Raw genomic sequence first — 24,363 nt, 5'->3', positions numbered from 1 at the left:
ATTTATTATTTATTGATTTATTACAATACATTAGGCTTAGTATGAGCAAACTGAAAGGTTTACTTACTGAATCGCAATATATCGCGATATTTCATTTGGCGATACATGTATCAATCTAAAATTCTATCAGGGCGATATCTCTTTAATTATTTATGAGCGTCCTTCAGCGTTTTTCACTTAAACCTCTGACCGCCAGTTGGCAGCACCGCACACTGAGCCTCTTTGAGCAGCTCCACACCAAACAACCACAAGATCTCACGAGAACCAGCTCGTGTTAAAAATTCAGTCAGCCTGGCGGTTGTTCGTTGTTATGAGACATGCACTACTACAGAACCTTGTCGGTTAAGGCACATTCATTCTATCTTTTTTTTTCTTATAGTGAAAATTATTTTGTTGTGTAAATCAAACAATGTTGACTGTTCCCTTTAAGAAAGATAAACCATACCAAAAGATAAGCTCTATCTTTTGTGGTCAAAGCAATTTGTGTGTAAGATACATTTGCAGTGCTTAACGTTGGGATCATTAAATAAAAGGAATTTTACCATTTTATTACAATGAAAGGTGTATTAATATTCAGGTCAAGTTTTTTTCTAGTTCAAACTCTTTAAAAAAAATATTGAAAATTTGCTCCGGGGTAGTATTTTGATGTATCGCGATACATGTCGTACATCTAGAGTCTTGCCAATACACACCCTACTTATTAGCAAATTCAAAAATAATTTTTCTTATTTCTTGTTGTTTTGTCATGCACAAAAATATCGAACCAAAACAAAAGCGTGACCAAAACAATCTAGATTTGTACCTGATTTCGGAGCAAGTCGGTTGTTGTATCCCTAGCATGGAATGACTTGATGTTGTCACTGGAATGTTTAGGAGCTCGGGAACAAGGAAGAATTGAACAAGAAACTCACTGGAACGTTGGAGGAGTACAAAGAAAAGTTTGCTGTAGTGAGCCATCAGCAGGGACTTCTCTATAAGGAGCATCTAAGGTCGGTTAACTAGAATGGGTTTTCAAATTCAGCCGTGAAAGAAACTCACTGTGATTTGAATTTATAGCGAGAAGGCAGAGTGGCAAAAAGCGAAAGAAACACTCACAGAAATGAAGACCAAGCTGGAGGAACAAAAGCAGGTGGACAGCATTAAAATCCAGCAATTTAATGTGAGTACTACTCTTTACAAACATCTAAAATCCAAGAGTTTGGTTAACAGGGAGATCAGCTGAGATACACAGAAATGAGCAGAGACGCACACACACCCAGATGGTTTCTGTATCCCAACGAAAGTTATTTTGTCAGCACTCGCTCATTCCACTCATCAGGATCTGCTAAACACTCTTGAGAAAGAACCAGAGGACATCCGGAGGCAGCTGAGCGAAGCTTTTCGTAAGGTGACCGTGCTGACGGTGAATGAGATGAAGCTGACTCGCCGCTACACCACCCTGCTGGAACAAGAACAGCACCTCCGCAAGGAGAACAGCAAACTGAAGGAGGAGAGCAGCCACATGCGGGTGTCCGTCATTCAGAGGATCGGCCACCTGCAGCGATACAAGGTAGCCATCATTAGATTATCCCTCGTCCAAACAGAGTGGGGTTTCCTAAAAAGGTTGGAATTATTCTGTTGCTATCCACAGTTCTGTATCTTTTTAACTTTGATATCTTGTTCGTGGGTAATTTAAACCTTTATATATTGTGAAACCGTACCAAAGTAAACTAAACCTGTCATCGGTGAGCTCTTTGATCATCTGCTTTCATCTCTTCCCCTCTGTGTGAAGCTGATCAGTAATAGCGGGGTGTTGTTTGACTTTCCCCACCATTAAGATCCAAGATGTAAGTAGTATTTCTTGGATTGAAGCGAAGAGATGTTTTTTTTTTCATCAGAAACTATTTTGGCAGCAGGCTTGGAATTCTCTTTTTCTTCTAAACGCCTGGAGACGGTACGGCCTCCTGTCAGGCCGCGGCACAGAGAGATTCACAGGCATCTACGGTGCCATCTCAAACAGCCCCCCCCACCAGTGCCTTTCCTGTTCGTCCACCCATTATCCGACTCTGAGCTTGCTGCTACACTGTGGTGGTCTTTAAAAAAAAGCCTTGCATGCGCTGCCCCCCCCCCCCCCCCCCCATCTGAGGCTGAACGGTGATCTAATCCCAGCATGTGCTCCCAATATTGATCAGTTTTCTTTCCATGTTCTCTAATAAAATGTAGTCTCTGAGCTTTATTGTGAACAACAGGCATGTTTTTTTTATCGGATTACTCCGGGGCTGTTTACTGTCCATGAGCTGTTGCCGCTGCAGTCATTTCCCCGGCTTGGTCTGTTGTACTAGCACGTCTGTTTTTCAGATCTAGTTGTGGACGTGGTGAACTTTGCCTGGTGTTAATTTAGGAGGACAGGCGCTGCTGCTGTGACTTACTGGGGCTCGTTTTTTATTCCCAGATTGATGATGCAGCTGCGCTTCTGCTGCTTTCCCGTTGGTCACTCATGCGTTTGGATCCTATTCCATCTTAGTGTAATCTGACAATCAAATTTATCACTTCCTTTAGCAAGTGGACATGCGATGCAGACACGCTAAAGAAAGCAAGATCTGCTCTTTTGAGCTGCTTTTGTAATTATGTTATGCCAGTTATTCTTTTTCTTTCTCAAATAATATAACGAAATGACCGAGCTGCAACACTGTAAGCAGCAAAACTTGGGAACATGGTTAATTTTTAAAGGGGCTCAAGTTATATTAGAATTTATATTTTATATCTCTGTCTATTTTTTAGATTAAGTTGTACTTTTATGTTTATCAAAATTATAGTTGGAGATCTTGGGTTCTTTTGTAAAGTAACACTAGAAGGGGTTATATCCTTGTTTTGTTGTAAACACACAAACCCTTGCTCTGTATACACAATTATACGCATTATGCTGTTTGTTTCTTCCCTCATGATTCAGACGAGCCACAACATTTCACCCTTCATAACCCCTCCTGCCTTCAGAGTTGAATGTTTTGACAAATGCCGTCTGCCAAAGCAAACAGGCGGCGAACAACAGTACCAAGCACAGGTAACAGATGGTTGGACTCTTCCAGGATGACTCACTCCTTCATCATGCAGCAACATGTAACGGGATCTTATGACCTCTCGCAATGTCTTAAAGGTGTTCGGTCCATTTAAGTGGTGGCGTTTGCACCAGGTAGGCTCAGGTCTTCAGTTCCCAATGCCCTTTGGTTTGGTTAAACCAAAGAGCATTACTGAGGCGGGTTTCTTCTCAAAAAGCCAACTGGACTTCTCTCTTTTTTTGAAGACTTTTCACTTCTCGTCCAAGGAGCTTCATCTAGTGGACTAGTGCAGTCCCAAGGATTCACCTTCAGAGTCATCGTAATCACCAAGAAGCCCTTCTTTGTTTTCTGAGTCCTATGATTACATGTGTAGATGAGTGGGAAGTCGACTTGGGATTGTTGAAAGAGCTGCATTGTAAGTAGAAAATACATGATGGCATTACCTACACATACACATTACCTACCATCCTCAAAGGAGTGACCTTTGTCTTTTTAAAGTCAGTAACATCAGCGGCATTTAACCATCTGAAAAACATTGCCAAAGTCAAAAACATAGTGTCAAAGCCAGACCTGGAGATACTTATTCATGCATTTGTCTCCAGTAGGTTAGACTACTGTAACGGCCTGCTCACCGGCCTCTCCAAACGAGCTGTAAAACAGCTTCAGTACATCCAGAATGCTGCTGCTCGAGTCCTGACCAGAACCAGGAAGTATGATCACATTAGTCCTGTGCTCAGGTCTTTGCACTGGCTCCCTGTACCTCAAAGAATAGACTTCAAAGCAGCTCTGCTTGTGTACAAGTCTCTTCATGGCACCAAAGTACATCTCTGACATGTTAGTGCCATATGAACCATCTCGTACTCTGAGGACCTCAGGGACCGGCCTCCTGTTGATTCCCAGAGTCAGAACTAAACAAGGGGAATCAGCGTTTCAATATTCTGCAGCTAAAATCTGGAACAGCCTCCCTGAAGTCGTAAGACAGGCCTCTTCTGTGTTCATGTTCAAATCTAGACTTAAAACATTTCTGTTTAGCCGTGTATATGACTGAAAGGTCCTATCTGCACTTTTCTTTCCTTTCCTTCCTTTATTTTTAAATGAATTTTCAATTTTTTTCTTTTCTTTTCTTTTAAAGTAAATTTTACGTTGATTATTTCTATGATGTATTGTGATTTTAATGCATTTTTCTGTTTTGTGAAGCACCTTGAATTACTTTGTGTACGAATTGTGCTATACAAATAAACTTGCCTTGCCTTGCCTTGCCTTAAATGCAAATGGCCTCCTGAATCCCGTCCCGATGAGCAGGGCTTCTGATGCTGAGCCAAGTGTTGGTAGAGTGGTTGTTTGGTTTCTCCAATGAATGAGTGCGAACATTCCTTACTGAACTGAACTGCATATGCCATGTTGCTCTGTTTGTGTCTGGGTGCTTTGGCCTTGAGGTGGACCAGCCTCTGTCACGGAGACACCTGTGTTTACTAGGACCTGGATGATTCGGAAGCTCCATAAATGGTAAATGATCACTCTGCTTTGGGATTGTGTGTCTCTCGTTTTCATCTGAAGGAAACTGCTGCATATGAGATAGCAGCTCTGCAGAAGGCCTTGGACGATAGCGTGCCCCTGTCAGAACTGGAGAGGGCGAACAGACAGTACACAGAGCTAACCATCAAATACAGAGACGTACTGCAGAGGGACAGCTGCCTCATACAAAGATCTACCAACCTACAGCATTTGCAGGTAAGTATTTGACCTCCCCTTCCACTTGTATATGTCTGTGGAGTGTTTGTTATTGTCTGAACCCCCATTAAATGCAAGCGAGTAAGGTTATGTCTGTTGTGTGTGTTCAGAGTGAAAATGATTCCCTGCAAGAACAAATCAGTGCCATGATTAAAGAACTGGAGATCACAAAGGAGAAACTCAATACCCTGGAGCAAGCATGGGAGAAAGTCAACACAGTTGGTAAATAAGAGTGAACCTCATGTGTTTTTCTCATTTTAATCTCTGCCATAAACAAACTGGTGAAGAGACTGGAGCTCTCAGGCAGAAGTTCGGTCTTCTCAAGGCTTCACTTTTATCAACAAAGCATCTGCTGGGATGTAACTCGGAGCACAGGCTTCCCGGAAAGTCCTGCAGTTTGCATCTTTTTGTCAGGTTTGATTTACTGCATCAATCCACTCCTCTGTCACAGTAAATGATAATCCAGATAGCTCAAGTCAATTTGGCTTTCTAGTGACCCATTTTAAGATTTGTGTTGTGGTGAGTATTGATATGACAGTCCTGTCTCTGAGTTAAGGGCAAACCGTAAGAAGTCATCATATTTAAAGAGGATTTTATTAAATTATACTTTAAGAAAAGCAATGAGTTCTGCAGGGTACAACAGTCACATCTGAATCAGATTAAATTACTAAACAAGTTTAATGGCTTTGACATTTTACAACACAAAATCGAACAAATGGGGATTTATGGATTCTGGCCTGCACATGGTGTTTGTTTTCATTTCACTGTCTCCAGGTGCAGAAACAGGCCTAGATAAAGAAGGCAAGGCAACAATCAACAATGAAATGGTCTCTGCTGCGAGAAGGATCACCACTTTAGAGATGAAGGAGCTGAATGAGAGGCAGAGAGCCGAGCATGCCCACAAAATGTACGAGCATGTGAGGAACTCCCTGAAGCACGTGGAGGAGCGCAACTTGGAGCTGGAGTCCAAATTTGCCAAGGTAGGAAACTTAAAAAGGAGACGTAAAAATGTTTAGGGAGCTAAATTCTTGCATTGTAGCCAAAAATATCCATCTTTGTTTGTAAAATAATTTCAGTGTTGTTATTATGCATCATCCAGAACCTATGGGATCAGATTTCTATGTCAACATGTTGGTTTGTGACTCTAACAGACACAGGGCACATGATGCATGTTCAAGAATGCGCTAAATGAGAGTTCTGAAACGTGCTCAGGGAGGGGCTTCTTCCTTTATTTCTTGTTTTTCTGTTTACCAGCACATGTCTGCCATGTACAATTGGAAGAAGCTCAATGTGAATTATCCAAACAGTGTAAATTTCGCATGTCTTTCTCCATGCTTTTTTATTCACAGCTCTATTCCAATTTATGAAAGACTTGGTGTCATGTAATTCCAGCCCGGCATAAATGCAATCATTCATTTGTAGGCCGCGGTGCAGAGCCAGAGCTGCCAAACTATGACCGGAAGATTACAGTGTCAGTTCCTGCCGTGCCAACCCATTTGTCAAAGTGTCCTTGGGCAAGACACTGAACCCCACGTTGCTCCTGGGGGTTAATAGCTGGTGCCAGTGTAGTGAAGCCGCTGCCGGTGTGTGAGTGAGTGAATGGATCTGAGGCTGTGCAGTGCTTTGGGCTGCCTAAGAAGGTAGAAAAGCGCTACTTAAGCTTACGCCACTTACCATTTTCTCCATGATCAATTTCCAAACGGTTGGCACTTCCAAAAATTCAAGGAGACATCATCCATACGTCACTACCAAGTCTGAGTCCCTGATTTGTCAAAGTTCAACATGTGTTCAATGGCCACACGTTTAGCACATGGAGCCCAAACACAGTCGTAGAAACATGTAGCTATGCCTACACGATATGCACGAGGGTTTTAAACACAGTTTGACTTTACACAGACTTTTCATCGGAAGTGACTGCTTGAGTGCACATCCAAGGGCGATTTTGTACATAGCTTAACAAAGCTTAGAAACTGGACTGTTGTTTCTCTGTTTGCTCTTGATGTTTTCTTAGATAGAGCTTGATTCTACAATGGCTTTTATCAAATCCTTTCTTTGCTTTTTTTTGTTTAGTTGACCAAGATGAATGCTGAGGCCCAAAAGACTGAGCGAGAGCTAAGAGATGAGTTGGCGCAAAGCATCGGCAAAGCTGTGAGCGATGCTGACAGGGCCAGGATCGCAGAGCTGGAAAAGGCTGAGGTGGAGCTCCGGACTGAAGTTTCAAAGTATGTCCGAGTATCTCGGTATTAAATCTATCAATATGCTCTTATCACGAAAAACAAGCTGTGTTGAAAACTACGTAAGCATTCCAGCCATTAATCTGGTGATAAATTTTAAAAGTTAGAGTTGTTTGTTGAGTCTGGTTTTTTAGATAAGTTCTCCTGGCTGTGGTTTTGATGGGAGAAGCTGGAGAGTTTTTCTTGGGCTATAATCAACATTTGTTTTGGAATCGTGAACATAACAGCCTCTCAGCATATTTCTTTCCCTGTTTGTAAAAAGTGAAAATCTGATCTTAGTGCTGAAGTACTGATTATAGATCCATGTTCTCAAAGTAAAATGAGCTTTTCTGTGCTTTTGGATCAACACAATCCCCTGTGTCTGTAAATCATTCGATCAAAGACACCTATTGTTTTCTGTTATTGCTTAAGTTGCACTCAACATATCTTATTCTTTTTGACAGGCTTCAGGAGGTGTCAGAAGTTGCTTTGACTCAGGTTGCTGCTTTACAGGCCAGACACAGGTCTAAAGATAAAGAAGTAGAAGCTTTGAAGACACAAATACTAGATTATCAGGTACGTGAAGTGGTTTTTTTGCTTGGGGCTCTACTACACCAAATGATCTATAGAAACCACATCTGTTAAAGATGAAAATGGTGTCTTTAACATGTTCTTTTGGCATTTTTTTCTGTTGATTGAGGATATATATCAAGAAAATTAAGCTTAAAATTGCATTTCTTAGTATTTCCTTATTAAAATCGTTTAGAATCAGGAGCAGACAAAAGAATACTGTTTGAATTGTGGTTATTAAACTACAATATCTTCTCAGTCACAGTCAGATGAGAAGGCTCTGATCGCAAAGCTCCACCAGCACATTGTTGCTCTGCAGCTCAGTGAGTCGGCAGCTCTGGAAAAACTGGATTCCTCCACAACTCGCATCCATCAGCTGGAGGCCCACATCCTAAGAGCTGAGCAGCGTCTGGACGCCGCCGAGCGCTCGCTTTTCCTCGCCCGCCAAGAGGCCAAGAATCGCTCGAGGCATCTGAGGCAGACCATCCAGTCACTACGAAGGCAGTTTGCTGGAGCGCTGCCACTTCCTCAGCAGGAGAAGTTTTCTGTAGCCATGCTGCGACTCCACGAGGACAGAGTGAAGGCCCAGGAGGAGATGAAGAAAGCTGAGGAGGAGAAGCGGAGGGTCCAGGGAAGAGCCGAGGAACTGGAACTGAGACTGCAAGGCCTACAAGGGCTCATGTCAACTCTGAAGGATGCAAAAGGAGCACAGAAGGTTTGTAGAAGAAACATATGAGCCTATTGACCTATCTTATGCTCACTCTATACACAAGTATGCTATTTACACAGGTAACTGAGTGGCACAAAAGGATGGAGGAGGCTCGACTGCAGGAACTGAGAAAAGGAAGGGAGCTGGTATTCCAGAAAGAGGAGATCAGGTACCTGAAGAACCTTGTGGGAGAGCAGGACCAAACCATCCGCTCACTGGAAGAGGAAATTGTTCAGCTGCAAACAGTGAGAAAATAAAAATCTCCAGACATTTTTAAACTGGCTAAAACCTACTTTGTTAATATATAGAATACTTTGGCTTTATTTCATTACAAAGGTTCAAGGTTCAAGGTTAATTGCCGTTTGCACATACAGTACATTTGAATTTTTCTTTGGCATCTCTCAGGTCAGGGTGAATATAGAGCAAGACAAAATTTAAGAAGAGAACAAAATTAGATTTAAAAAAGTACAAAGTATAAAATACAAATAAATAGGAATATTGCAGCGTCCCAACCTTTTCAGAAGAAGAATTATTGCACTTATGTGGAGTTAAATTGTGTTAACAGTTTTAGAAGGAGGCTTTTTAACAGTAATTTACTTTTCGACATTAAGCTTAACGAAGAGCAACAGCTTGCAAGAGACCAACGGGAAGTGGAGTTGGAGCGCCAACTGGAGGACTACGAGAAGCACCAGAGTGAGATCGTCGGCAGTGTTGAGGTAAAGCATCGCTTACAGCTGGTTAAATCAGTGGTTTTTCACCTTTTTGGAGCTTGAGTTCACGTTAATATCACTTGATTAAAAATCACAAGGGACGCCATAGAGCAATATTGGTACAAAATAAATAAATCCAGTGCTGCAATACAGAAGCTCTCCGTGGCTGTATCACGCTTCATTTTTTGTGGTCTCGCAGCTGTTCCTTGTACAGAATGGGTTCAGGTCGCCAGAGTTAAATAAATCTTCATCACAATTAAATCTTCTTTTACCTTCTGTATTACTAGACTTTTTTCTGAAAAGGTTTGAACTCTGAGAGTTAAAACAAGAGAGAAAAGTGTGAAAATGTTCATGTCTGTCTGAGAAAAGTGTATAAAGTGTGTAGTGAACCAATGAGATTGTTGACAACATACAGTGTTACATGGTTTCTCAAAAGGAGAAGCTCCAACAAAAATGTGCGGATCATTAACATTGTAAAGGTTCTAAACTCCTTAAATCACAAAAATAAATGTTCTGCCTCTCCTGGAGGGCATTTCAGTTTGGCCACTAGGTGAAGCTTGAGCAAAAAACTGTGCTTTCCACCACAAGTGTTTCATTTAAAGAATATGTTTCCATAAAGGAGTTTGGAAAATTCATGCCTGTGAGCATATAAAGCTGTTTGTTTAGACAGCAATGTATGTTTAGGTCAATCGAGCGTTAGCATTAGCCGTCCTATAGGAAATTCCATTATGTGAAGTCATCATGGTAGTGGGCTTTGGCTTTACTGCTGTCGCGTGTTAGATCACCTGGAAAGGAAAAGCATAAAAGATCAATGTCTACCTTTATAGATCGATTATTGATTTATTAAGCTTGGATTGATTAAGATTGATTATTCGATTTTATCAACCCAGCCCTAATAGGGGAACACTGTAGTCTGTATTGTCAATACACATTAAAGTGTCTTGAATAAGAATCAAATAAACCAGAGAAAAAAGTATTTTATGATCATTCATATCCCTAAAATCTCAGTGTGAAACTGGATTGGATATGTTTAGATGAACAGAGATCTGGTGGACTGATAATGGTAAATGTTTCTTAGAACAACTAGCTAGAATTTCCTGACAGCACACAAGTGTACTGGTTAATAAAACACAGGGCTAAACATTTTTTGTGTCAAGAGAAACTGAACTTGGAGCTTTTATTCCATCAGTCATCTTACAGCGCCTCTGCTAATGGCTGCAATCTGAATTTGTTTTTCAGAATGAAGAAGGTTCAAGTCTCTTTCCAGACCCATCTTTATCTCTGTCCCATCAGCTGGAGTTTGCTCTGAAACAACTAAAAAATGATAAGCGGATCATCTCGGACACTCAGGCCACTTGCAAAAGATTAAATGAGGCACAGTATTTACTCTTCTTTCTGAAACATGTCATTTTTTTCTGCAATTCAGGTTTCTAAACTCAACTATATTTTGATGTTTAGAAGTTGAAGGAAAAGGTAGCAGCTCTGCGGACTGCAGAGCAGAACATCTTATCCAGGGATAAAGTCATCAATGAGCTGCGTCTTGGGCTCCTAGCCACTGCCGACAGAGGCCGCCTGCCGGCAGACCTTACCAGAAAGGAAGAGGGTCAGTCAGAGACCCAGCCTGCTTTCATAGTGGCCCAACAGACCATCACAGACCTGCAGGGACGACTGGACAAGAAGGAAGACTTGCTCAGGAAGTACCAGCACCAGTTGGCTAAAGCCAGACAGGTACGACGACTTAAGATGAAACAAGAGATCTGAAATAACCTTAAAGTCCCCCTATGACAATGAAAAAAAGGGAATTATTCAAAGTTTTTCTTTTGCAATAAAGAAACGGCGAAAAGCGACATCTTTTTGATTCCAAATCAACACTTTATGAACAATATGTGGGAGGACAAAATGAATGTGTGAACCAGACTAAAAAGAAGTTTGATGAGATCATGAAAAATGCTTTGAATGACATTATAATTTAGGCTACATTGCAGCAACAAGCAGCACTGGCTGTGGCTCAGAACTGATTTGATGCTAGCTCATGCAGATTGTTGAATTACCTTACACAGCAAATAAAATGAAATACCAGAAAGAAAGGGACTATTTACATGTAGTTTTCCAAATACACTCGGACCCAAAGGAAGGGTTGAGTTTAGGATTAAGGGTTAATGGTTCCTGAGCGCAGCTGTTTCTGCAGCTGACCGCTCCTCCAGGGGATGGATCCAAACACTTTTCACACACCCAGGAGCGGGACAACTGTTGGGACCTTAACTTTAAGTTTAATTTTAAATACATGCAGCCAACAAGAAAATCCAGCCTTGGATGCACTTAAAATACATGCAGGGAACGCAGCAATGTGCCAATCTTTTCTACTGCCACACCTGAGCTTCTGCACGCTGGACAGGGCAGATCGGGGAGCTTGTGCAATTTGCAAGCACTCCTGGGCCGTTGTGACATCAAAAAAGCTCATTAATTCAAATCAAGCATCTTTGCGATAGTTTGATTGACAGCAATTTAAAAGGAGAAATACTCAGAAATGCAAAAATGAAATGACTTAATATTACATTTGTTCTCTTTCAGAAGAAAAATGCCACACATACATGTCAGAAACTCAAAAAACAGGATTTTGGGACTTTAAGGGAAAAATGAGGGGTTTTATTTTTACCTCCTTTGGGTTTATGTGACAGCAGATGGAGAAAACTCAAGTTAGTTAATGTTTTTATTTTGCTAATTCAATGCATTTAATATTCATCATTCTATGCTACATTTGCTTTTACAATGTTTTCTTTATAACACCTATAAAAAGTTACAAGGAATTCCAAAACATGTAAACTGTCTGCACCAGTACTGGAGGAATATTTCTACTTAAACATAGCCATACATCCTTGATTGAGACAAGAGCAAACCCACATGAAGGCCTGTCTGGCAGGAGCCGGCTCCCCCTTCACCCAGGTGTGTTTGGAATCACAGCATTTCCAGAAAAGTCTAGCCCACTGTTATGCATCAGTTCTGCCATTTCACAAGTGTAAGTTATCATGACGTAGAAGCCTACATCATCCCACTCTCTGACTGTTTGAGTGTTAAGGGCATACATGGTGGATATTTTTAATCCTTGGTCTGGAACACAGAGTTTCCACCAAAACAAAAGGTGATGGTTTTGCCTTTAATTTTCCCTCCAGATGTCTTGAATGATTCTTAGAACATTTTCTTTGTGAGGAAAAACCCTGAAATCTATTCCAATCGTTCATTAAAAAGCATTTTTACACATTTTCCTTAATCCCACTTTTCTCAAAAGATTAACTTTTTTTTTAATCGTTTTTGCTGAGTCATGGTTACACTCCCCTTTCAGAATGAGCATTAAAGCTACGGGAGAACAGAGATTATCAAGTGATTACATTATTTTTAAAAGAAGTCTGTTCCTTTTCAATCTGTTTTCATAAAACCTATTTAAGAGTATCTATAAAAAAAAAGCTTTACATTTTTTTCCCTTTTAATTCTCCTTTTCACTCTCATTTTAGATCTTGTTTCTGGTCTGAAATACACCACTTCAGGCCGGTGTGTTAAAAGCATTTGTAGTTCATCAGTTCATTGAATTTAAAGACCAACTCCAATAAAAATCGTGGTATAGGTGTTTTTGACGTGTTCTCGTGGCACTTTTGTGATGATAAAGGAAAGTTGTTAAGAAAATTAAGCTCAGAATTGATTTGCTAGCAGAAGATTGCATAAGCATCTCAGTAACAGGAACGGGGGGCGGGGTTACTCTGCTCTAACAGTCATGCCCACAACTCAGACGCTTTTCTGATGAACTATTGTCACTCTGCAGAAACTATGTTTCAAAAACAACGTTTTTTGGGGGGTAAAAACGGCCTAATCCTATTTTAAAAACCACTGGGAACAGAGTGGGACTCAGACATAATTCTGGATTTTTTTTTAAATTTCCTCAGCTGAGCTGTTTCCGTTTTATTTTTGAATTCACTTCTCATCGTCTCTCTGTTCCTTACTCATGTGGAAACCAGGATCAGGACGAAATGATAAAAAGACATCAGGACGAGTTGAGGATGTTGCATCAGAAGTTGGACCTAAATACAGACGCCTCCCTGGATCGTTTCAAACAGACAGCCATGGTGACTGACATCCCATTTTCCAAATACAAGTCTGAAATCAGAAAAGTCAGGGGACTGCTTCTCTTTGTCTTTGTTCAGGAGTTGATGAAGAAGCCGACCATCAGGCTGCCGACCTCTCAGCACCTGGAGCGGCTGGCTGAGTTGGAGCAGACTGTGACGGAACAGGAAATTTCTCTGGGCTCCATCACAGAGAAGCTGAAAAAGGCGTCTTCTGAGCTGGAGAAACAAAGAATCACCATGGAGACACAAGCTAGGAAACACAAGGATGACACAGCAAAGTCAGTAGATTCCTTCTACTGTTTATTTGTTCTTTTTATCATGTTTTACTGCAAATGTCCATATTAAAGCAGAAATGTTTAATTTGGTTTCTGAACATAGAGATTTAAAGAATTACATTGAAATTGTAGCCTGTCCTAAAGTTCTTTCAAATGGATGAAACTCTTGTAAAGAGAGTTTTTGCATTGCAGGGGGAACTGCTGTGAGGTGGTTCAGCTGCTTTACCTTTCTGGGTTCAAAAGTCCCACATGAAGTCATGTTTGACATGTTGACTGCCTTTCATATCTGATGTGCACCAACTGCAGAAACAAGGAGGAGTTTTCAATATTTTCCCATTAAATGCCACACATCTGAGCTAACCTGACCTCTCCCAGCAGAAATCCCCACGCAGATAAAGTTTAAGGGAGTGTAACATCTCACAACCAGTGTTGAACACAGCAGAATATTCAAAATAGTATTTAACAAAAAAAAGGATAGAATGGATTGTTACCATATTATCAGAGTTTTGGCTCCTCATTAAGGGGGCTGATATAATGCAAAACAGCACAGCATTTGTGAGTTTATAGGGGGGCAAGAGGATGAGGCCTGCTACCTCTACACCTTTTGTTGTTGCTAAAACCCAGAAGGCATTAAAAACCTCCGTTTATTATTCAAAAATAATTCTGACAAAATGAACAGGTTTGTTCAGAGCTGAGAACATGCAACAGTCCAAAGCATAAACATGTTTTACAGTTTTCTCACTCATGCTCACTGATGATAAAGGTTTTGGATTCATCTTTGTGATTCATGTCATTCATTTGATTCATGATGCCTCTACGCCGCTCAGCGTTTAAACTATGCAGGGCAAGAAAGATGGACCAAAATCCTTTTTTTCTGACATTTGCTGAAAGTAATTTTAAAATGTTGGACAGCTATGGATTTAAAATAACTATAAATCTTATTAAACGTATTAAATAACTTTCTTCTTTAAGATGAATGTGATACAACTCTTTGATTTAAAATGCAGATGGGCATAGTGGTGTAATAATGGCAAAAAAAGGGGGCAAATGCAATTTCTCTAGCTGCTTCTTTGTGTTTTTGAAAAATAACTTAAACAAGAAGAATCCATATAGATTTAAAATTTGTATGAGTCATCAAATTTTAAGGACATCTAACTATGAAAACTGGATGCTAACTGAAGCAGTGCAGATGTTAGTGCCAGAACATGGCTTTGCATTTTGTGCTCGATGAGCCTCAAGTTGATTCAGCCAAGCTGCCCTCTTAACATGTGTGTTATGATTCAACGGTTGAATATTTAGCTTTTTTCCCCCCTTCTTAGCAGGCTCAAGCAGACAGCATCGTGTCCCAGATTGGGTTTGCTTTCCAACGTGCTGCAAGCGTCACAGCTATGGTGCAGAAGCCAAGTGCAAGGCGCTTCTTGGCAGCTTGCTTACGGAAAAGTAAATTAGTTTCCAAAAGGGATAAAAGGAAATCCGATTAAAGATGGTTTGCAGAACTTCAGTAGTACGCTGGGATGTAGGACACAAACACTTGAGGCAGAAAGGAACAGAGTCTTAAACATTGCAAATGCCAAGTAGCAGGACTCAATAATGCTGCATAAATACGACTTTTTTTTTTTTAAAGAAAGTGCATCTAAATGCTTTGGTAGCATATGTTTTTAAATGCCCCCAAATGCAATAAGGACACATGCAACACCTAAATAATCTCCTTTATATGTCTCAAAGTGAAGAAATGCCATTTTACCTTCACAATCTAGCTAAAGAAATAAAACAATGAACTGTCTGAAAGTACATCTCAAACTGAATTGAGTTCCAAATCTTTACCTTTATTTACTTAACCATTAGGAAGCTCATTTATACTTGGTAAACAGATCCTTGTAAATCTGGTCTGAGGCTTGACTTTAAATAAAAGAATGATGTGTAGCGGACAGCTAAAGTAATCGTTGCTTAGTATTACCAGGCTGCAATGAAGCTAACAAAAGGGGATTTGTTGCAGACTGGAGGAACATTATACTGCCCAGATGAAAGCTCTGACTGATCAGACTCAGGATCAACAGAGCCAGATGGCTCAGATGGAGAAGGTGATGAACAACCTCCGTACAGAGCTGGAAGCACAAAAGGAGGCCAACGCCCGTTCCCCCAGCAATACCATGAAAAACCTTGTGGAACGACTGAAGGCACAACTCACCCAGAAGGAGAAACAGCTCAAGGTTTTTATTTTCTGTCTTCTGATTGTTCAAGTCAAATTTCAATGTTTTTTTCCTCCCAGAACAAATAGCTGGACGTATGCATGTCACGTCTGATCAGCTGGCAGGTTGACCCTGTTTACACTAACATTCCCTTCAAAACCTGCTCTAGCACATTTTCCTTGTGCATGTTAGAGTTTTTTGGATATTTTCCAGTTTTGTGCAAACATAATGTTAATCGCAAATGTGTGGGAGCCAGGAAGCAGTCCCTGTGGAACTCCCAGATGATGTATTGACTGTAAAATGAGGTGCGACCATTAAATGAATCATATCTTTCACTGGCAGCATCTCTTCCATCCGTGTGTTTTTTTCCAGGCTCTCAGCAAGGCTCTGCTGGAGCTGCGGGCAGAGATGACGTTGGCTGCTGAGCAGCAAGTGATAGCTAGTGCTGCGCAGAAAGAGGAGAGTCTCAATGTTCAGATGCTGATTGACAGACACACCAAAGACCTGAAGGTGAGGAACAGGGTCACAGCAGCCCGTGTGGTTTTCACTTAACACTGATACCCGATGAAGCTTTGTCAGATTCTTTTGGCCACACAAACAGCAGTGTTGTTTGATTGAACCGCCTCAGTAGGCCACATTTGCTGAAAGAAGGAAAGAGACTGCTCCGTGGGTGTGTTTCATTTCACAGCACGTGTGGTCTATAGAAACGTTTGGGTTGATGGCCAGTGTCAAAGTGGTGAGAAGGCTGTGATCCTGGAATCCCTAGAAGGGATGATAGTTCAGATTCCATACTTAACAACAGCTCTGATTTACAGTCACAGCAGAAACAGCCTTTTAATGAATGCTAGGCAGCTGTAAGGTGATGTGAGTGAAGGCACAGCAAATCTGCATTCCTTCACCAACAGCATGTTGGCATCTGGATCATCACAGCGGGCACGTATTTCTCTCTTTAATCACCATCTGCTTCGTTCATTGCCAGGTCGAGAAAAAATAAATCAAATAGATTTAAATGTATTTTCACATGGCCTCTGATGCTCTCTGATGTTATGTGATCTGCTCCCAGCTTATGTATATCAATGCACTCATTTAGATGGAGCTAATAAGATACCTCTGTCATGAGAGCAATAATGTGACGTTTTTTTATGTCTGTTTTATGTCTACAGGCTTTGTATTCTTTTGTCGTACTGCCGTTTTCTTTTTTTGTAAAATAAAAACAACTCCAATCACTTTTTGATCTATTGTTAAAAACGTTCCAAGTAGTCTTTTTATTGTGATTATGCAATTTTTAGCCAAAATGAGAAAAAAATATGAAAAAAATACAAATTTGTTAAATTCTTACATGTCCTTTATCATGAGTAAAATACTACAGGTAAACCACCATGTGCATAAGACCAGCGTGGGTCTTTTAGCACGGATGTTCCTGGCAGGGCTGGCTACTTGTCAGGAATAATGCAGTTTGTATCTTGTTACAAGACATTCGATGCTAAAACCAATGCTGATTTGATAGAAAAATGATATCCTCCACAGTGGTAAATGCTCAATGTCGTTTTCTTCCAACTGAAAGGGGGGGGGAGCAAGAGAGCGAGCTCACTGAGGGCGCAGCATTCTGCGGCTGAACGAGCTGCTCATGGTCCTCACCGTCTCATACAGAGGGGCTGAGGGGTTGTTCCGGTTGCTGGACAGCTTGGTCAGCATCCTCCTCTCACCTACAGAGTCCACTGACTGCAGGGGACAGCCCAGGACAGAGCTAGCTCTCTTGACCAGCTTGTCCAGTTTCTTCTTGTCCCTGTCTGTAATTCCACCACTCCAGCGGACCACTGCATAGAAAGGCGTTGATGCTTATGTTGCTGTTTGTTGATATTAATGGCCTGCAGAAGTCCTGGGTTGCAAAAATCATATTGTTTTTCTTTCTGACTGTGCCTTTGAGCAAAAATGTCCACATTCTCAAAATTCAACAAAATTTACATGCGCTTAGTTCCTGATGAAAATGAATTTTGGGCATTATAAAATAGGATGACATTAAAAAGTGGGAATAAAAATATGAATGGGGCCAAAATGTCTTATGGGGCTCAAAACAAAGTATTTAAAAATCCACTAACGGAACCAAAGGAGTCATGTTAGGATATCCAAAGGAAGTTTCTAAACTATTATGGGATAGCTGCCATTTTGTGGCAAAGTGTGAAATTTGGCGATATTCACATGTCCCCACTATAAGGGAGGGGTGGGGGCCATTAGTTCCAGCACTCTAAACAAAAATTCACACAGACGTCGCAAGGTTAAGTCGACCTCTCCAATCAAAGTCATGTTAGCCTTTGACCTTGGGAAGAGGTCACCATTTTCCTTTGTTTTGTTTTTTTCTTTTCTTTGTTTTGTCTCATGTTATCCTCTGTGTAGTTTTAAAACGACATCTCCCTTTCCCGTCTGTTTGAAAGGCACGGGTGCAGGAGCTCAGTGAAGAACTGCTCACTGCTAAGGAGTCTGTGAGAGCAGCCAGAGGCCGGGAACACATCCTGAAAGAGGAAGTGGACAGGCTGAACCAAGACTACCAGAGAAGTCAGAAAATCCAGAAGAGACTGCAGGCTGACAAGGACGAGCAAGAGCAGGAGACCCTGCAGCTGAAGCAGCAAGTGAAGAGGCTAACAAGTGCCTTGCAGGTCTGTATCTGATCCGGACTGATGAGTGAAGAAGCACTCTGCTTTGTTTGACCTGCAGCACATTATACTCCCTTTTACTTGTAAAACCAGAGGCGCAGGGCGACGCGTTCTACTGCAGCCACATGACACATCACCAAAACATCATGTGGGAGAGAGATTGGGATCCTCTTACTCAAACGCCACATTCCTGTCTTGAAATATGATCAAGATTGAGATGCGCGACATGGAAACCTTGTTAGACTTCTGCAGCGTAGATAAGAAAATAAAACCTCAGATATGGATCATTAATGGAATCTACTAATCGCATTCTCTTAAAGATTTAAGATGAATTCCAGAAAGTTTCTGGGCTGATTCAGTTATTTAGATATTTTTGCATATCCACAAAGAAATTCCTTTTTTCAAAGTTTCTCATGACTCTATCACCCCATCACATACCTTCAAATCAGTGCAGTCTTCCTTTTCCCAGGAAATGCTATTAAAAGACTGCTGTCTGTCTTCACTGTACCTGCCTCAGAGAGATGTGGTGCCATGCCAACAATCTTGGCTGTCTGGCTTCGTTTTGCAGAATCGAGCAGAGCCAGATGAGAGCGTGCAGGGCGTCGAGAATCTACAGAACAAGATCAGGAGGCTGGAGGCTGAGCTGCAGAAAAGTTCGGAACTTAAGGAGAATCACGGAAAGGTTCGAACACCAGTTTGCTGTTTTCTTGTTTTTATGGGCGTCCTTTCTTTTTTGCAGTGGCACAACCACAGGAGAAAAGCGTTATGTTTTTCTGTTATGATTGCCTTGTGTGGTCCATTTCTGCAGAGGCGTCAGAGGTTCATTTAAGGGAAAGCAACGTGGGGTTTTTGGTGGGAAATTAGCAAACAGATTTTTATTAGCTGTTATTTAATTTATGGAGCTATCTTTGTATGGCTAAAACAGCTGTTTTGCAGCAGAGACCAGAGGTGGGCTTGACTTGACTTGAGCCAGTGTATTTAATAGATACCACATCCTCCATCTGTATTTCATTTAGACTTTTGCTTTTGCCTTTGTGCTGCTTTACATTCTTGAACCAGAATTGGAAAAAAATGCCTGGAGACATCCAACACACCTACACACCTACTGCTTTGCACTTGTTACAGTTTTTAGAACAAGGCTAAAAGCTACTATACAATGATTTATTACCAGCTGACATATGTTCAGCTGATCCGCAGGATTACTTCCCTCTTTGACAGAATAAAGAAGAAATTGTGCGGTGGGAGGAGAGCAAGAAATGGCAGGCCAAAATGGAGAAGGTGAAGACTTTGCTAAAAGAGAAAGAAAAAGAAAACGAGTACCTGTCAAAGCAGCTTAGCACTCTGAGGGACCTTTATTCCAGGTCAGTGTGTGCATCATCGGCATATAGACACTGAGTACCTGTTAGCTGAGACAACAGATCCTCAACGTCCGACATGCATGTCCTTTTTTATTCAAATGCAGACTGGAGCAAGAGAAGGCTGCGCTGCAAAAAAAGCTGAAAGCTCGAGGTGTGACTGCAGACCAGGTGGTGGGGGTGCGATTTACTGAACTGGAGAAGGAGACGGAGGAGCTGAAGAAGAAGAACTCCGAGCTGGAGACAGAGCTGGCATCTATAAAGTATGCATGTATCTTTTCTAAAGCTCTTTCTACTGTCCAGACAGTTTCTATTACTGTGTGTAAGGCCTCAGTCACAACTGCCCCATACGTGGCACGCAGGTGGCCCGCATGAAATATACATGGGAAGTAGAAAAGACGCAGGCAGGTCATACTAACCCCTGAAAAAAAAGACCTGTGCACTGCACAAGGAGGCCGTTAGTGCTGTTCAAGTGATACATGTGCGCTTCTTGAATGACTTAAGAAAGGAGGTAATTAGACGGAGTGTAGTGTGTGTTGGCATCCTACGGACATTTGCATATCACCTGCACACCCCGTTCCTGCAGCATTGGTGCGTGGTCAGAGAGGAGCCAGTGTGTGCACCTCACTAACGACTAGTGTGGCATCGTATGACAGCATCAACCATACCTCATAAGAGAGTGAAACTGACATTATCCTTACTAACTAAACATACACTTACAACACGCACGACCATCATTCATTCCATTTTCATGACATCTCTTGAGGTGGCCATATGAGCCTCAAAGGAACTGCAAGACCCACCTGAGCCGCCTTTAAGATGTGGCGGCACCTCTCTACAACCCTCTGTGCGCCCGGACAACTGAAAGACCTGCAGCACCAGGTCAACCCTCACAGAGGTCCATGTGACTGAGGCATAAGAGGTTCTGTCTTCTCCATCCATTCTCTTAGCTGTAGTTACTGACCCAAAATGGTTTTCATCAAAGCAATTTCTGAATTTCACTTGGGAATTGAGTTTCACTGAGCACAAATCACAGCATTATTGAATTGGACTGTTCAGGTTGAATGTAACGCAGTTTCATTTAAATAAACATCACACCCTGTCTCGCTTCACTCTGGAACTAAACATGCAGAAAGCATGCATTCTTATTTCCCTACATCTCACAGAGAAAATAGTTTAGGTCCAGATATATCAAATGTGGGCTCCCCAGCCTCCTGCTCAGATATCGAATGGTTTGGTGACAGTAGAGTGTGTGATGTTCCAGGCACTTCTAATTCTCTGGTTTGCTTCTTGACTCAGCAAACCTGATCCTACAAAGGTACTCCCAGTGAAGTCTTTCATTCTGACACTTTCATTCAGCATCCTGTGCGGTGTTTGCAGCTGCACTTCAGTATTTGGTCAAGGTTTAAAAAACACATCAATATCAGGTTTTATTTGACTCAGAGGTGAGGGCAAAGGCAGGAAACTGGTTTTACTGAATCAAAACTGCTGCAGAATTTGACCTTTGCTTAAAGACCCACTCTAATGAAAATCGCGGTTTGGGTGTTTTTAACATGTTCTTGTTGGCAATTTTCTCATGATGGAGGGTAAATACGAAGAAAATTAAGCTTAAAATTGAATTTCTGAGTATGTCTTTATTCATATCATTGCAAATCAGGAGTAGCAAATGAAAAATGCCGTTTGAAAAAAGAGCTTGGTTGTGACGATTAATAAATGTAGGGGTGTCGGGGGTGGGGGTTACTCTGAGTCACATCCACACGTTTTCTATTAAAAATTGTATTGTCTAAATGAGGTTTAGAGCATGTTTGATATAAAAATGTCGTCTTTTTAACTCCCAAACCGAGAAGTGAGGTGGATTAAAAATGTGCCGTTTATGTTGTTTTCAGTCTGTTTTGAAATGCATCAAACTCTGTCCATCCAACACCCCCAGCTCTAATTATTGTCAGCCAATGTCCACAATGACTGTTCTTCTGCTTCTTCAAACTGAACACAGAAATACACTCATTAAGTTACTTGTGTAAATCTCACCTGGTAAGACAAACTCGACCCTTTTTTTAAATAGAAATAGGTTTTTTCTTTTTAAATTTCTTGAGTTAAAGTGTGAGAGAAGCAAACCTTTTCAAATAACAGCATTTTGAATCAAAGCACAGGTTGATTTCTTAATATATTGAACTGTTGACATGCTTTTTTTAGAAACGTGAACCATGAATGGAGCCATTGTGGTATTTGTGGTTAGCAATGGCACGATCTGGACCAAGACATTTACAAAAATTAACCGACATTAAATCTAATGTTAACTGTAGTTAAAATAATGTGAACTGTCTTTTTTATGTGCATACATCTGCCCTGTTAGTCTTAGTTTTTATAAACACGGATTAAACATTTGTTATAGAAAATAATTTTAACGATAAGCACGCCCTGAAGACCACGTTTGAAGCCGGTTTAAAAGTGACTGCGAGGCAGCCACACACGCACACACACACACACACACACGCACACACACACACACTTAAGCCCTCCTTCCTCAGTTACACAAGTATGTTTGGCAGAGTCATTATGAATTTCCTAAGTCAAAACATCCTGTAATTGTCCCCTCAAGCTCTCATCATGAATGTAGCTGATGCCAGCCTACGCCAAAGCTTTGCCATCACAAACGGCCAACCCTCCGTAGCCAAATACCCGTTATGAAAGAAGTCATCACTCACAGCATGCTGTGGCGTATTATGGGATTACTGGAAGTTATGTAACGGAGCAGGACTCTTTCTTTTCATTTGAACACACAGACAGCACCAGGCTGTACCCCGTGATGACGCCATGGAGAGTCTTGTGCTGAGGAACAACATCCTGCAGGACAGAGTCCACTCCTTAGAAAGCCAGATAACCAAAGAGTCTCCATCACGACCCTCCGTGAGTGACACAAAATCAAGATTCTTTTACAGCAGAAAACTGTTTGCAATCATTTCAAACCTCTCTGGATTTAAAAAAAATAAATGGAATGTCTCTGTCAGTAAAAATATTCCGTGTCATGCAGATTTTATATAATTGTTTGTACAAAAAGAAATATTAATCTCCAAAGGGAAATAAGCCACTTCTGTCTTCAGAGTAATCGCTGTAAATTGCTGCTACGGTCTGAGCCATTCGTGAAGTTCTGGAACTCCTGCTTGCAAACTGGCTGCCAGTAACTGCCTGACATGTTTACCAACTCTGAACCACGTCAAGGCACATAATGTAACAAGAATAATGTAATCATTTATGCAGCACAACAGTAAACACAAAGCCTGTATAAGTGCTAAAGAATAACCTCTTCTTCCTGTTGGTTCTGCCGGGACTCAGATTCAAACAGGACTGTGTTAGTGTCATGACATACATTGATAAATGTTAGCTCAGCAGTCATGCATGTGCCGTAAAGCTTGATCTTTGGGGAAAGGCCGTTCGTTTTTGAAATGTAAAGCAACAGAGTTTTGCTGCTTGTTAAACTGACCCCTTCTGGCTGCAATGGGGGCTTGTTAAAACTTCAAATTCCATTTGACCAACTTTTAAAAAGAAAATCTTAAACAAGTGCCTTCAGAAGTTGCATAACACTGTTTTAATGTGTTAATTAAAAAGGAACTTCAAGAGGAATTCTCAGGCAAAATATTTAGCAGAAACTCTGGGAATCTTGGATCAGCGATTGATGCTAAAAAGCATGAACTTACACCAAACGATGTGCATGTAGACATAGCTCTGAGCAGCATAGATGAAGACACAACAGAGGAGGAGGGATTTCCAGTATTATGCTTCAAGTCTGTATATAAAAAGCTCTGTTAGTCATAAATAGCAAAAAATGAATGGGTAGTAGTCATTATTTCCAGCTTGTGTTTTTGAGTATAGCTGGTTAAGACGGTTACATAATTCCCCAACTGGAGCAATCTGACCCACAGTTCTCTTGTTAAACATTCCCAGACGTTGGGCAGGGAGCCTGTTGATCGGGGAGCTGGCAGTCCTTTTGATATTTACCAACACTTGGTGCAATGTGACCGTGGCCCTGCTGCCCCTCTGTTTATGTGGGAACCCCCTCTTCTGCTGCCATCCGGGTCTATGGATCCATGGATGATCAACAAACCACCAGAAATATCAATTCAGTCACTGCAAATACTTTCATGATAATTACCAAACTAATTGCATTTGAAAATATACCCATAATATTAAACATTCAAACGCACAATTATTTTGTTAATGTAAAAATATATATTACAATAAAACTATAAAAACAAGAAAAAAAGAGCATTTTTACACACAATAAATAATTGAACTCTAAAGGAGGGACTTTTCTATTACTTATCATGTATTACAACAGCAATACACATTATTTTAGTTAATGAAAAATAGGTTTTATAAGATGAAAATCAATGTAAAGATAATTCATGTGGTTAAATATGATCACAAAAAAGAAACTTACGATTAAATACCCCGATGAAAATTATGTTTTTGGTGGTTTTAACATGTTTAACATTTTTCTGATAGTAGAGGACCTATCTAAAGAAAATTAAGCTCAAATTCGCCTTTCTGGGTATTTCTTAATTGAACTCATTTTGAATCAGGAGCAGAAAAAAAAATGCCGGTTGGAAAAACGACGTAGAAAACACGCTGAGTGGGCCACAAGCTCCCTGCTCTGCTCCATTCTGATGCATCCACCTGCAGATAAATAGATCCATGAACGTCTTTGTTTTCCTCATCTGAGCTGGAATCTGGATCAGAACTGTACTTCTGCACAGCTCCAAAAAGTTCTCCCCATTTTTGTTGCACTGCTAAAGTTAGATTTGGGCTGTGA

At 41.0% G+C, this 24,363-nt stretch overlaps 1 protein-coding gene across 9 annotated transcripts in view; it reads left to right on the top strand.

Annotated features, from left to right (window-relative positions):
- The window catches only part of cep290 (centrosomal protein 290), a 61,742-nt gene that overhangs the window by 25,469 nt on the left and 11,910 nt on the right, over positions 1-24,363 (top strand). For 7 of the 9 annotated variants that reach the window (XR_002873366.1, XM_023955462.1, XM_023955460.1 and 4 more), the window contains 21 exons: positions 874-989; positions 1,057-1,159; positions 1,319-1,549; positions 4,593-4,766; positions 4,877-4,988; positions 5,541-5,746; positions 6,837-6,988; positions 7,444-7,555; positions 7,809-8,264; positions 8,339-8,503; positions 8,870-8,974; positions 10,208-10,342; positions 10,427-10,696; positions 12,976-13,361; positions 15,355-15,568; positions 15,920-16,057; positions 17,980-18,201; positions 18,767-18,880; positions 19,417-19,559; positions 19,661-19,816; positions 22,337-22,460. Coding sequence is in view for 8 of the 9 variants with exons in the window: in XM_023955462.1 (XP_023811230.1) it covers positions 874-989; positions 1,057-1,159; positions 1,319-1,549; positions 4,593-4,766; positions 4,877-4,988; positions 5,541-5,746; positions 6,837-6,988; positions 7,444-7,555; positions 7,809-8,264; positions 8,339-8,503; positions 8,870-8,974; positions 10,208-10,342; positions 10,427-10,696; positions 12,976-13,361; positions 15,355-15,568; positions 15,920-16,057; positions 17,980-18,201; positions 18,767-18,880; positions 19,417-19,559; positions 19,661-19,816; positions 22,337-22,460 (3,834 nt within the window). In the remaining variant the exon portion in view is untranslated. The remainder of the gene's footprint in view (positions 1-873; positions 990-1,056; positions 1,160-1,318; positions 1,550-4,592; positions 4,767-4,876; positions 4,989-5,540; positions 5,747-6,836; positions 6,989-7,443; positions 7,556-7,808; positions 8,265-8,338; positions 8,504-8,869; positions 8,975-10,207; positions 10,343-10,426; positions 10,697-12,975; positions 13,362-15,354; positions 15,569-15,919; positions 16,058-17,979; positions 18,202-18,766; positions 18,881-19,416; positions 19,560-19,660; positions 19,817-22,336; positions 22,461-24,363) is intronic. The other 2 variants (XM_023955467.1, XM_023955463.1) reach the window with 1 other exon arrangement.

Source organism: Oryzias latipes, chromosome 6, assembly GCF_002234675.1.
Source record: "Oryzias latipes chromosome 6, ASM223467v1".
In the NCBI taxonomy this organism is placed as follows: domain Eukaryota; kingdom Metazoa; phylum Chordata; class Actinopteri; order Beloniformes; family Adrianichthyidae; genus Oryzias; species Oryzias latipes.
This window is presented reverse-complemented; position numbering and strand designations above follow the sequence as displayed.